At 41.9% G+C, this 13835-nt stretch overlaps 1 protein-coding gene across 4 annotated transcripts in view; it reads right to left on the bottom strand.

Annotated features, from left to right (window-relative positions):
- Positions 1-13835, bottom strand: part of KYNU (kynureninase) — a 175927-nt gene that overhangs the window by 96192 nt on the left and 65900 nt on the right. For all 4 annotated transcript variants that reach the window (XM_011935694.1, XM_011935697.1, XM_011935695.1 and 1 more), the window contains one exon: positions 12342-12424. In XM_011935694.1, the coding sequence (XP_011791084.1) occupies positions 12342-12424 (83 nt within the window). The remainder of the gene's footprint in view (positions 1-12341; positions 12425-13835) is intronic.

Below are 13835 nucleotides of genomic sequence, written 5' to 3'. Positions count from 1 at the left end.
TCTGACTGTTCCTTTCTTCAATAATGGTCATAAATTTCTGGTCTATGCAGATTTCTATTTATTTGTTTTTAACTGTTGCTATATGCTTGTTAATTTTTTTCAATCACTTCTCTGTATTTGTCATAGAATGGAGAATTTTCAGTTTGTACTCAATCTGTTATCTTTTTTTTTTTTGACACGGAGTCTCACTGTGTTGCCAGACTGGAGTGCAGTGGCACAATCTCAGATCACTGCAACCTCCACCTCCTGGGTTCAAGCGATTCTCTTGCCTCAGTCTCCTGAGTAGCTGGGATTACAGGCAGGTGCTACCATGCCTGGCTAATTTTTGTATTTTTAGGAGATACAGCATTTCACCATGTTGATCAGGCTGGTCTCGAACTCCTGACCTCGTGATCTGACCGCCTCAGCCTCCCAAAACGCTGGGATTACAGGCGTGAGCCACTGCTCCCAACCTCAATCTGTTATCTTAAACTAGAAGTTGATATTCTGATCCACAATCCAGCCATACAAAACCAATAGAAATTTGTATAATGTAATGATTAATAATAATTGGTACGAAATTGAGTTTGCTTTTGCTTACAACTCTGTTCTATTGAGGTTTGAGGGGGTTTGTTTTGTTTTGTTTTGTTTGAGACAGCGTCTTACTCTGTCACCCCGGCTGGAGTAGAGTGGTGCAATCACGGCTCATTGCAGCCTCCACCTCCTGAGCTCCCATCAATCCTCCTGCCTCAGCCTCCCAAGGAGCTCAAACTACAGGTATGAGCCACCCACATGCCACTAATTTTTCTTTCTTCTTCTTATTTATTTTATTTTTTTGTAGCCACAGGATCTCACTATTTTGCCTCAGCTGGTCTTGAACTCCTGGGCTCAACTGATCCTCTCGCTCTGGCCTCTCAAAGTGTTGGAATTACAGGTGTGAGCCACTATGCCTGCCCCCCTATAAAGTTATTTTAAAAAAGATTTAATAGGTGAACATATTCATAAGGTCATAAACTAAAAACAGACTTCTTTTTTCTTTTATTTTTTTAAATTTTCCACACAACATGGATGTATAAAAACAGATTGCCATGAAAAGTTTTGTAATGTGGGTATAATAAACATGAGTGATGTTGAATCAAGTTTAGCCTAAAGCTATCTACTTATATATTTCAAGTCTGGCTTAAAGGTTTCTCTGTGCATAGTGAACTATCACCTAAATGGAGATGTAAGCAAACTGTAACCTGCTCCGGTGCTAATCACCACGTTTTGGCCAAAGAAGATAAACTGTTCAAACCCTGCTCAAATAAGGCAAATGCTAGGCTGTAAACAACCTGGCTGTTTTTGTACCTCACTTCCATTCTCTGTATGTCACTTTCCTTTTTCTGTTCATAAATCTTCTTCCACCACGTGGCTGTGCTGGAGTATCTCTGAGCCTATTATGGCTTGGGAGGCTGCCCGATTTGTGAATCGTTCTTTCCTCAATTATACTCTGATAAATTTAATTTGGTTAAGGATTTTCTTTTAACAGATTTAAACAAAATTATGGGAGGATATTGTTTTGGAGTGAGCTCATGCACTAGGCCCCCACAGACCAGATCAAACCAAAAAATAGTCACTTATGATAAATGTGACATAATAAAAAAGAAGACTTTAAGGAAACAGATATATCCTAGAACAGACTAGGTTTTGTTTTTCTCCTGTAACTCTAACCCGTAAAAAAAAATTACTGAAGTCCTTGTTCCTATCTTACAAAATCCACTATTATGCTATTTTCCAGTGGGTTTTAAAACCAAATAAGGACATTTATGATGGTGATAGTTACATCAATGACTAAAGTTTTGGTCAATCTTTCAAAATTGAGAAGATGACCAAAAAGGGGATTGTTAAATTAACTTTAGCCTAAACTTGCCTCCTTACGTATTTTAAGTACAGTTTAAAGTTGTCTTTGTAAGTCATGAACTGTAACCTAAATGGAGGCATAAGCAGACTGTAACCTACTCTTGTGCTAATCACCACATTTTGGCCAATCAAAGGAGACCAACTGTTCAAACCACGTTAAAATAAGGCAAAAGTGGGCTGTACCCAATCAGGCTGTTTCTGTACCTCACTTCTATTTTCTGCACATCACTTTACTTTCTCTGTCTACAAATTTTCCAACCACATGCCTGTGCTGGAGTCTCTGTGAGCCTACTCTGGCTTGAGAGGCTGCCTGACTCATGATTTTGTTCTTTGCTCAACTAAACTCTATTAAATTTAGTTTGGCTCATGATTTTTTTTTTTTTTAAACAGTGTGTTCTGCACATGATGGGGTTTATTGTAAGGTAATCCCATTTGCCCATCATGCTGCAAAATGCCCTCATGTCAGACTCTTTAGGTTGCGCAGATAACAGAGTAGACTTGTCCAGCCTCCGGCATGGGGACTGCTAGCTAAATAATAGTGCAAGTGGATAAACACTTATTTAATGCTTTTTGTTTTCACTATAGTAAGATTCTCCCTGAGGCCTGAAAGCTTAAGGAGATGAGTAACTCCTCCCTTCTCAGACCCAGTACCAAAGCGCAAGGCCACTTACATTAGCAGCGAGCATCAGCAAAATAGCAGAAGCAGGAAGAGAGCTGGCCAGAAGACAGCTACCCTCCTCGGAAGACACATACCCTTGAAGATCAAGAAAGAAGCCATCCAGGTACAACGTAGCAGTTATGTCTGACTAGGACACTTCCTATTTACAGGAGACTATAAAATCTTTGTCTCATCCTCACTTGGTGCTGATGCCATTTTAGGCCTCAGCCCGCCTGCACCCAGGCACTCATTAAAACAGCATGTTGCTCCACACCCCCTCGTGTTGTCTGTTGCGCTCTTGGGGTTCAAACCAATACAAAAATTTTACATTCTGGTCCCGAAATCTGGGAGGGGCTCAGGTCAGAATCCTCTGTGGACCTACCCCTCCACCTCAAAGAGCAGCCCGACAAAGGAAACTCCTCATCCTCCAGTCACCCCTCTGCATGCACATCGGTCACGGATCTCACCTACCAATAAGTTTCCTGGGAGCCCTGTTAACAGGGAAAAATCTGCATGGACTCTCTTGGTTTCTCCAGCCCAAAAATCCAACGTTGGTCCAAGAAGGTTGCAGTGTGTGCTAGGCAGTTGCTGATCATCTGGTCTTAGGGGGACGCCTATAAGTCATTTGATCCCGTTCGGAGAACGAAAAAGGCAGCGGTGAAGATCGCTCCTTTTATCGTCTCCCTCCAGCCATCCAGGATGGTCTCCTTCTTCTCTTTTCTCCTGTGCCTACCCTCTGTTATGGGAAACTCCTGGTTCTCCATTCCAAAACACAGCCCTCTAGGCTGCCTCATAAAAAAACCCTGCAAACCTTAGGCCTCAGGCAAGATATCCACCCTAAGCGCCTTGTCTTTTTTTATAATACAGCCTGGCGGCAGTACAAATTAAATAATGCACCTAAATGGCCCACAAATAAAACATTTGACTTTACAATTTTAACTAACTTAAGCAATTACTGCTGATGACTGGAGAAACAGGGAGAAATTCCTTATGTCCAGGCCTTTTTGCACTCAGATCACAACCTGACCTCTACAATTCTTGCTTACCTGTTCAAATTCTTCTCTTCCATTCTCGCCATCCAGATCGCCTTTCTCCTCCCAACCCTACCTTTTCTTCCTCATTCAATCCAGCAGACTGCTGTCCACCCCTCCCAGCCCCTACCTCTTTCTCTCAACCGCCTGCTATAACCCATTGTCTTCTCAGTCACCATCTTCCCAGTCAGCTGTATCCACTTCTTTTCCTACACGGTCCCCTTAGGACAATTCTAGCATTGCCTGTACTCATTCTCCTTCCTCACTGCCCTCTCCTGAAGCCTATAAACCCATCCCGTCACCTTACGCCCCTATCTATCCTCTACTGCTTATCAACTCAACCCCCTTCCCCCTTCTTACCCTCAGCAGGAACCACTGCTGGCTTCTTCCTTCTCTCCCGCCCATACTTGCTCAGGCGACATCTTTAGCCCATGCCCCACCCTTACTTCAGCTTCTGTGCTAGAGTGCCCCCTTCAGGAAGTAGAAGGAACTAAAAGTATGATTAGAGTTCATGTTCCCTTCTCTCTCATTGACCTCTCTCAATTAACAAAATACGCAGAAGACCCCACCTCATATTAGGGAGTTTCAGTACCTTACCCAGTCTTATAAACTAACCTGGCGTGACCTCTACATTACCCTCTCTTCCACTGTCACCCCAGAAGACCAAGGCCGTATCTGGACCCTAGCTCAGGCGCATGCTGATGCAATTCACCCCCAAACTCCTGCCCAGCCTAGTGGTGCAGAGGCAGTTCCCAACCAGGACCCCCACTGGGATTATCAAGATGGGGCCTCTGGATGCCACCATCAAGATCACATGATTGTGTGTCTCCTTGCATGACTCAAAAAGGGTGCCCATAAAGGAGTAAACTATGAAAAATTTTCAGAAATCACCCAAGGTCCTGATGAAAACCCAGCCCTTTTCCTCTCTTGTTTAACTGAAGCCATAAGAAAATATACCAACCTAAACCCAGCCAGCCCAAAAGGAACCACTATCTTAAACCTTCGGTTCATCTCCCAATTCACCCCTAATATTTGGTGCAAACTTCAGAAGCTTGAAGACGGTCCTCAAACCCCACAAGGAGACCTTCTTAATTTAGCCTTCAAAGTCTTTAACAATCATGATGAGGAAAGTAAAAGGCAAAAAAACAGGCAGAGTTTCAAATGCTTACCTCCACCATCAGGGGTCCTGCAGGACCGCAGGGCTGCAGTTCCACATGGAAGCCTCCTAGCAATCCACCTCCACCTGGCGCCTGTTTCAAGTGAGGCAATGAAGTCTACTGGTCCAGACAATGCCCAAACCCAAGTAAGCCCACCAGGCCATGCCCTCTCTGTGGAGGACTCCACTGGAGGTTGGACTGTGAGTGGACCCCACAAGGACCGCCCCCATCCCTTCCTAAGCCGGCCAAAACCTCCTACTCAGATCTCATCAGCCTTGCCACTGAAGACTTGATGGTGCCCTGAAATGGACATCCTGGCAACTACCATCTCTTCATCCCAACCAAGGGTAACCCTGATGGCGGTGGGTAGGCCAGTATGTTTTTTAATTAATACCAGGGCAACCTACACGGCTTTACCTAATTTTTCAGGACCCACCAAGTTCTCCCAAGTCTCTGTTGTAGAAATTAATAGAAAAGTCTCCAAACCCCAAGCCACCCCTCCACTTTTCTGCTCCCTGCCACCTTTTCCTTCACTCACTCTTTCTTACTCCTGTTCTCATGCCAAACTCCGCTCCTTTCAAAACTCCACGCTACTCTTCACTTCCGTGTTCCCCATAGTACCCAACACATCACCCAGACCCCTCCAGGGCTTTTAACTTTATTCTATTCCTCCAACTTAAAACATGGAACTTTTCCTTATCCCCCATCTGTAACCTCGCTGTTTAGGACACTTCCACACACTGAGTCAGAAAACACCACACCCCCATCCACATTGCCCTTAAAAAACCCACCCAGTTCCTATCACAGAAGCAGTATCCCATCTCCTAAGCAACTCTCAAAGGCCTAAAGCCTATCATTTCTTGCCTCCTCGCCACTCACCTACTCCACCCAACAAACTCCTTTTAAAACCGTTATACCTGTTAAAAAGCCAGATGAAACTTATCACTTAGTCCAGGACCTCAGACTCATTAACCAAGCTGTACTCCCAGTATGTCCAGTAGTTCCTAACCCATATACTTTACTTTCTGCAGTTCCCTCCAATACCACCCAATTTTCTATTCTAAACCTAAAAGTTGCATTTTTTTTTTTTTAACAATTCCTTTACACCTTGATTCCCCAAACCTGTTTGCCTTTACATGGGAAAACCCCAACTCCCACGTTTCACGTCAGCTCACCTGGTGCGTACTACCTCAAGGTTCCAGGGACAGCCCCCACCTTTTTGGACAGGCCCTTGCTAGTGACCTCTGTACCTTATCCCTAAAACCATCCACTCTACTTCAGTGTGTTAATAACCTGCTCCTGTGTAGCCCCTCTCAAAAAGATTGCAACACCCACACTATCTCTCTCTTTTAAACTTCTTGACAAAACAGGGATATTAGATCTCCTCTAAGAAAGCACAAATATGCATCCCCTTAGTTAGGTATCTAGGTCTAGCTCTTACCCCGTGAACCCAAGGGCTCACAGCCGACTGCATGTCCTTCCTCCAATCCCTCCTGCCTCCGTGAACTAAGCAAAAAAATCTCTTTTTCTAGGATTAGTGGGATATTTTAGGCTCTAGGTTCCCTCCTTCGCTCTACTTGCCAAACCATTATACCAAGCTGCTAAAGCCCCCTCCATGAGCATTTAAAATCTGCACAGCCGGCCGGGCGCGGTGGCTCAAGCCTGTAATCCCAGCACTTTGGGAGGCCGAGACGGGTGGATCACGAGGTCAGGAGATCGAGACCATCCTGGCGGTCAGGAGATCGAGACCATCCTGGCTAACACGGTGAAACCCCGTCTCTACTAAAAAAAAATACAAACAACTAGCCGGGCGAGGTGGTGGGTGGCTGTAGTCCCAGCTACTCGGGAGGCTGAGGCAGGAGAATGGTGTAAACCCGGGAGGCGGAGCTTGCAGTGAGCTGAGATCTGGCCACTGTACTCCAGCCCGGGCGACAGAGCAAGACTCCGTCTCAAAAAAAAAAAAAAAAAAAAAATCTGCACAGCCTATTACCCAGCCTTTCTTTCTACTCCAGAAGGCTCTCACCTCAGCCCCCATCCTCACTCTCCCAGATCTCACCAAACCTTTCTCCCTCTATACCGACAAACAGCATAGAGTTACGCTAGGTGTTCTAACCCAGGCTAAAGGACCCACCCCCCAACCTCTCTAAACAGCTTAAAGCCTCAGTTCTTGGATGGCCCGCTGCCTCCGAGCATTGGCAGCAGCTGCTGTCCTCACCCTTAAAAGCCTAAAACTATCTCTCCATGCCAACCTAACAGTTTATTCAACCCATAACATCAAAGACTCGCCAACTCACCACAGTGTACTACGTCTCATCTCTGCCCCACGACTCCTCCAATTGTATGTTCTAGTCATAGAAATCCCCCAAATCACTGTGCTAACCAGCTCCCGTCTAAACCCACCCATGCTTTTACCTGAAGCTACAGCAGCTGAAGACCCTACGCACTTCTGTGTGAACACTGTTCAAACCTTTCTTCTACTTTTTCCAAACCTAACAGACCAACCTCTTCTTTACTTGGTTTGTAGATGGCAGCTCCTTCCTACATCAAGGACACCAGCATGCTGGCTATACTATAGTGTCCCCGCCCCACCCCACATACTGTTGAAGCCAATCCACTCCCCCTAGGCACTACCTCTCAAAAAGCTGAACTCATTGCCTGTACTAAAGCTCTCACGCTGACAGGCGGACAACAAATTAACATATATTCAAATTCTCATTATACGTTCCATATAGTACAGTCACATTCGTCTATCTGGAAAAAACTGGGTTTCCTAACAGCAGAAAACGCTCCTGTCGTAAGTGACTCTCTCATCAACAAACTCCTTCAAGCTGCCAGGCTCCTGCAGAAAGTTGCCATCATTCATTGCAGGGGCCACCACACCCCAGACAATCATGTATCAGTTGGAAATGCGCTAACAGATTAGGTAGCGAAAGAAATAGCCCTGCAGCCCGTGCAAGGCCAGTTTCTGTCCCTGTCCTTGTTCTCTCCTCATTATACCTCAGAAGAAAAGGAGAACTTCTGAGCCCAAAACCTTCAAAAGCAAGGACCATGGTATGTCAAGGGAACGTGCTTCGTTCTTCCTCACTCTCAAAACCTTCCTCACCTGCAAAGCCTTCACAACTCTTTCCATGTCGGTTACAAACCTCTCTTGCAACTTCTCTGTCCTGTTCTCACTTGTCCCCACCTTTTCAGCCATTTCTGAGAAATTATCCAGTCCTGCTCTATCTGCCACTCAGTGTCACCCCAAGACTCCCTCCAGTCACCAACTTTTCCTACTCATCAAGCCTGGAGCCAGGTACCAAGGCAAGATTGGTGAGTAAACCTCACTCACAGGCCATCCAATAAATGGCTCTGCTATCTTCTAGTCTTTGTCTATACTTTCTCTGGGTAAGTAAAAACATTCCCAACAACTTCAGAAGGTGCAAATGTTGTCACACAAACTCTCATCATGCATATAATTCCCCATTTTGGACTCCTAACTTCCATCCAGCTGAATAATAGGCCTGCCTTCATCAGCCAAATTACCCAAGTATCTCTACATCCTTAAATATGAAGTAGGTTCTCCACACACCCTACAGGTCTCAATCTTCAGGCAAAGTTGAAAAAATTAACTCTGTCCTTAAAGCCCAACTCACCAAGCTGGCTGTAAAAACCCACAAGCCATGGACAAAACAATCTCCCTTTTGCTTTCATGAGACTCCGCACAACACCAAAAGCACCCTCTTTTTATCGTCTCTTTAAAATCGTGTATGGCGGAACTTTTATCTTAAGGCCTCCACCCTTACCAAACTCCAAGCCACTCAGAAATTACCTCTCCTTCTTAATCCAGACACAGTCTTTCACATGTGAAGCAGCAAATGAGGCCATGCCTCTCCCTGTTGACACCTCCTTGTCCTCTCAACATAACTGTCTTGCAGGCACAGATGCGTTTCCAGACAATCCAGATGATGCTCCTACTACAACGAAACAGTGGATACAAACCCGTCTCTCAACAATACCCCAAAAATTAAGGTTTTCTTTTTCCAAGGTGCCCACACCACCCACTATATCACACCTGAAGTAGTTATTGGGAAAGTCGCCTCTTTTCCCTTTGTTCTATAACCAAATAGACAGGAATGTAAGATTCTCCCTGGGGCCTGAAAGCTTAAGGAGATGAATAACTCCTCCCTTCTCAGGCCCACTACCAAGGCACAAGGCTACTTAAGTCAGTAGCATGCACTGGCAAGACAGCAGAAACAGGAAAAGAGCCGGCAGAAAGACAGCTACCCTGAACGGAAGACACATGCCCCTTAAGACTGAGAAAGGGGCCATCCAGGTACAATGTAGCAGTTATGTGTGACTAGAACACTTCCTGTTTATAGGAGACTATAAAACTTTTGCCCTGTCCTCACTTGGTGCTGACACCATTTTAGGCCTCAGCCTTCCTGCACCCAGGCACTCATTCAAACAGCATGTTGCTCCACACCTCCTCGTGTTGTCTGTTGGCGTGCTCTGGGGGTTCAAACCGACACAGAAACCTTACAACTATTATTAATTGAGTTGGTTACCCCAAATTCATATGTTAAAGCCCTAACCTCCAATGTGAGTATATTTGGGGATAGGCCTATAAATTAGTAATTAAGGTTAAGTGCAGTCATAAGGGTGAGGCCTTGATATGGTAGAACTGGTATCTTTAGGTGTCCTTATGAGACGTGTGAGAGAGAACAGAGAACTCTCCTCCAGTACACAAAAGAAAGGCCATGTGAGGACATAGTGAGAAGACAGCCAAGAGGGGAAGTCAAGAGGAGAAACCTCACCAGAAACCAACCCTGACAGCACTACACACCTTGATCATGAATTTCCAGCCTCCAGTACTGGGAAAAAGTAAATTTATATTGTTTAAGCCACCCAGTCTGTGGTGTTTGCTATGGCAGTCTGGAGACCCTTTCTTCTCCCTTTTCTGAAAACGAATCCTCCAGTTATCTCCCAAAATGGGGTGTGGGAGTATTCACCTGGCAGCATCAAGTGGGCAAGGGGATCTGATATTCTAATTGTATTTTAAACAGAATTTCAACAGATATTTTTAAAAAATTCATATTTTCATCACTACTTCTGGAGGTGTGAGGAATAAACTCTGACCTTTTTCCTGTCTTGCCCAAATTCCTAAGAGGCCTGGGGAGTGAGTAACACCCTACAAACCATAAAATCTCGCCAGATGGGTTTTATTTGATTCTATATAACACAGCTTACTTTCTAACCTTACTCTGGCATAACATCAAATGACAGATAAAGAAGAAAATCAAAATATTTTACACAAAATATGTCTCTTTGACATATTTTGAGTGGCCCTACAAAGCCTTCTGTTGTGAAGGAAAATTCGCATCTGTCAAGAATATGATGAATATCACTAAATCTTATCCTTTTCAGTCTCTTCCAATCCTGAAAGAGATGAACTGGGAGACTAGAACCCTTTACAGGTATGAATAGGAAACAATTGCCATCTATTGCCTCTAAGGGCAGCCACCTATGAGACTTTATCTACATAATAAGAACCGCGGTTTCCATCACCCTTTATCTTCCTCCAGACGCTCCTTTCTATTGATTCCAGGTTTTTAGATACTAACTCTTTCAACCAATTGCCAATGAGAAAATCTTTGACTCCACCTATAACCCTATGACCTATAAACTCCTACACTACCCACCCGTGCTCCTGTCCCGTCCTCACCCCCAAACCTGTGGATGCCTCACATGTGTAGATTAATGTCTTTTGTCAACCCAGCCACCTTGGGCACATGTTCTTAGGACCTCTTGAAACTGTGCCTTGGGTCATGACCACTCGTATTTGCCTCAGAATATTTTACAGAATAATTTACTCTTCAAATATTTTACAGAATTTGACTCTTTTCATGGTCAGGTGATTAGCAGGGTAAAGATGGCTTTTTTATTTTTTTGCCATTGGGAGATTAGGATTTGGTTTACTTTTTTTTTTTTGATACCGGCAATTACCGCTTGTCTACCTGCCAGCCAACTCCCCAGATATTATTATCATCTCCTTTGTCATTCTGTTTTGTCCTTTGGGGTTTAGACTTTGTAATTTTTTTTTCTATTCTATTCAGAATTCTTTAGTGAGATTTTAGAAAAAAGAGTAGTTACATGCATGTGTTCAGTCCTAAATCAATTGGAAAATTATGCCTCTTTGGTAGTGTGATTAATTTTTTATCTCTTTGTATTTTACTTATGTAGTACATTAATTTTGGATTTCTTTGCATCTTTCTTTACTGGCAGTCCATGAGGATAAGGAAGGTGAGTGTTCTTATTCGTTTTTTTTTTTCTTTTTATTTTTCTTTCTTTTTTTTTTTCTTTTTTTTTTGATACAGGGTGTTACCCTGTCATCCAGACTGAAGAACAGTGGCATGATTTGGGCTCACTGCAGCCTCAACCTCCCAGGCTCAGGCTAACCTCCCACCTCAGCCTCTCAAGTATCTGGGACTACAGGTGTGTGCCACCATGCTTGGCTAATTTTTACTTTTTTTTTTTGTAGAGATAGGATCTTATCATGTTGGCCAGGCTGGTCTGGAACTCCTGAACTCAAGCAATCCACTCACCTCAAACTGTCAAAGTGCTGGGATTATAGGTATGTGTCACCATGCCCAGCCCTTATTCACTTTTATGTCCTCAGAGCTCCCACAGTCATGACATATAGCAAAGAATCAATAATTACTTTTAAAAAAAACAAGATACTCTCCAGATTTTAATGATTTGCCAGTTGCCGTAGTTTTTTCTACACATAAGTCCAGCTTTCCCCACTCCATTTGCCTTCCAGTCACGTTGATTTTCTCTCTAATTACTGGTCAAGATTCAAATGAAATGAAGCAATAAAGACCTTTGTATGTTTGCTTATAAGAGAATAAGCTTTCAAAAAGGATTTGAAAACTTGAGTTTTCCCTAAGTCCTTAAAATAGTTCCAAATAGCACCACTCCAATTACCAAAATATCATTAATTTTTTTGAGTACCTTAAATTTTAAACAATGCTGAATATTTAAGCCAATTAAATAACTTTTTTCAAAATGTTAACACATTTACCATATAAAACTATCTTAAATACCACCAATAGTATATATAACTCTCTTTAAGATAGCACATTTCAGACTAAAAACAGCATCAGCTATGTCATTTTCAGTAACATGAAGCTAAAATTTAAATAGATCACCAAAGATTAAATTGAAATGAGCAAAAACATGATTGGTGCTTTACACCTTTAGCATGTCAAAATGTTCATTATATCAAATAATTAAATTATAGAAAATTCATTTCAGTTGATTTTTATGAAATGTATTCAGTTGTAAATTAATAAAATGCATATGTTTTTCATAGGTGTGATAAATATTACATTTAAAGTATGACAGAAAAATAATAACATATATTTTATTTTTATATAAATAACCTTGTTACTCTCACCATAGCAATCTCTGAGTTAACAAATTTAAGTTAAAAGTGTACCTCCTTTTTACTCTTATAGATTAAAATAGAAAATCATGATGCTCTTCAATAATATTTTGATTTTATGACCTGTGTTTACAACTAAATGATAATATCTTTACAATTCATTTGGAAAAACTTCAGTGTTTTGTGCTTACCTACAATGTCCTTCATAAGGCCTACAATACTTTCATCTCCTGTAATCCAAGGACGCTTCCCCACTTCATGACCATAGGCTGCTCTGAAATTGAAAAGGGATGTAAACATTTCTTAGCTGTTGTGTGCATGTGTGTGATTATTTCAAATATCAGCTTTAGCAAATAAACATTTCTATGTGGACCTTTCTATGTGTTAGTAATTATATACAATCAAGCTTTTTTAAAACAAAAAATATAATACTTGGGATTAATGTCTTTTAACTTCTCTTTTAAAATTTATTTTCTTTTTGTTAGGAGGAGGGGGGATTGTTCATATGTTATTTTAACATTTTGTTATATTCTAGAGTCTAATTTTTTTGGTCTCAGTTATTTTGCAATTTTTAAGATTATTTGAGCACACTTTTATACCTGTAGAATGAAGTATCTATACTAAAACTTACATACTATTTTGTAAGGCTAGAGGCTAAAATGATTATAAATTGACATTTAAAATACACTTATAATCTGTAAATTTAATAGAAGTATATAAAATACGATTATACTCATGATACCATTTTATAGTAAATAACAAAATTTTTGAATAATCAAAGCCAACACTGCTTGGTTTGACATATTTGCTAGCAATTTCATCTGTCACATTCCAGTGCAATTTTATTATTCTGGTAAGTATCCCAGGAGGCATAGTAGAAAAATGCAAAACACATAGAGTACTTCAACTTTCAGGAAATTTCCATGAAATGAAGAAGGCAAGTACACTTGAAAAACATAGAAGAAATTAAAACAGAGGATTAAGGTGAAGTGCCTCTGAGGGCTGTTACATTGTTGTATCTTACGATGCTCTGAAGGTGGTAGTTCTGTAAGCTGACAGGCAGGTCTCCAGGGATCATAACATTTAATACACTTGAGCCATCAGCCTGTTTTACAGCCTCCTGCCCTGTCACCTGTTTGTTTCCCAAGCCTGGTTTGTAATGCTGTCACCTTGTTGGTTGGAGCCAGCTTCTGACAGACTGCAGCAACTCATGGATGATCCTGAGTGAACTGTCCTTATTACTATGCTAAAGTCTCCACCCTGGGGAGAAGCTATAGCTTCATTACCATACATGCGATCTATGCACTGGCATGATTACTCACTGACCCTTCCTCTACATGTGATGATGCATCTTCTCCCCTATCACCCCATAAAACTCCCCTGTCACGTTCCCTCTGGGAGACACTGCTCTTGTGAAAACTCCCAGTGTCCTCCTTACTTATACCAAGTAATCAAACGTCTATTGATCAAAACTTGTTCCCTCTGTTTTTTTTTTTTTTTTTAACTACAGAGAAATAGTTTATTTTAAATCATATTTTAGAATTAAGCAACATTTTAAAACTTATTTCATAATAAATATTACAAAGCTGGTTTCACAATTAAAAAGATAAAAATTAAATGTTTGAGCCTGCTATATATTCCTCTGACTTTTTTAAAATTATACTTTAAGTTCTGGGATACAACGT

The sequence above is a fragment of the Colobus angolensis genome, unplaced genomic scaffold (genome assembly GCF_000951035.1).
Source record: "Colobus angolensis palliatus isolate OR3802 unplaced genomic scaffold, Cang.pa_1.0 Scaffold147, whole genome shotgun sequence".
NCBI classification, from domain to species: domain Eukaryota; kingdom Metazoa; phylum Chordata; class Mammalia; order Primates; family Cercopithecidae; genus Colobus; species Colobus angolensis.
Note: the sequence above shows the minus strand (reverse complement) of the source record. Positions and strands in the feature narration are given on the sequence as shown.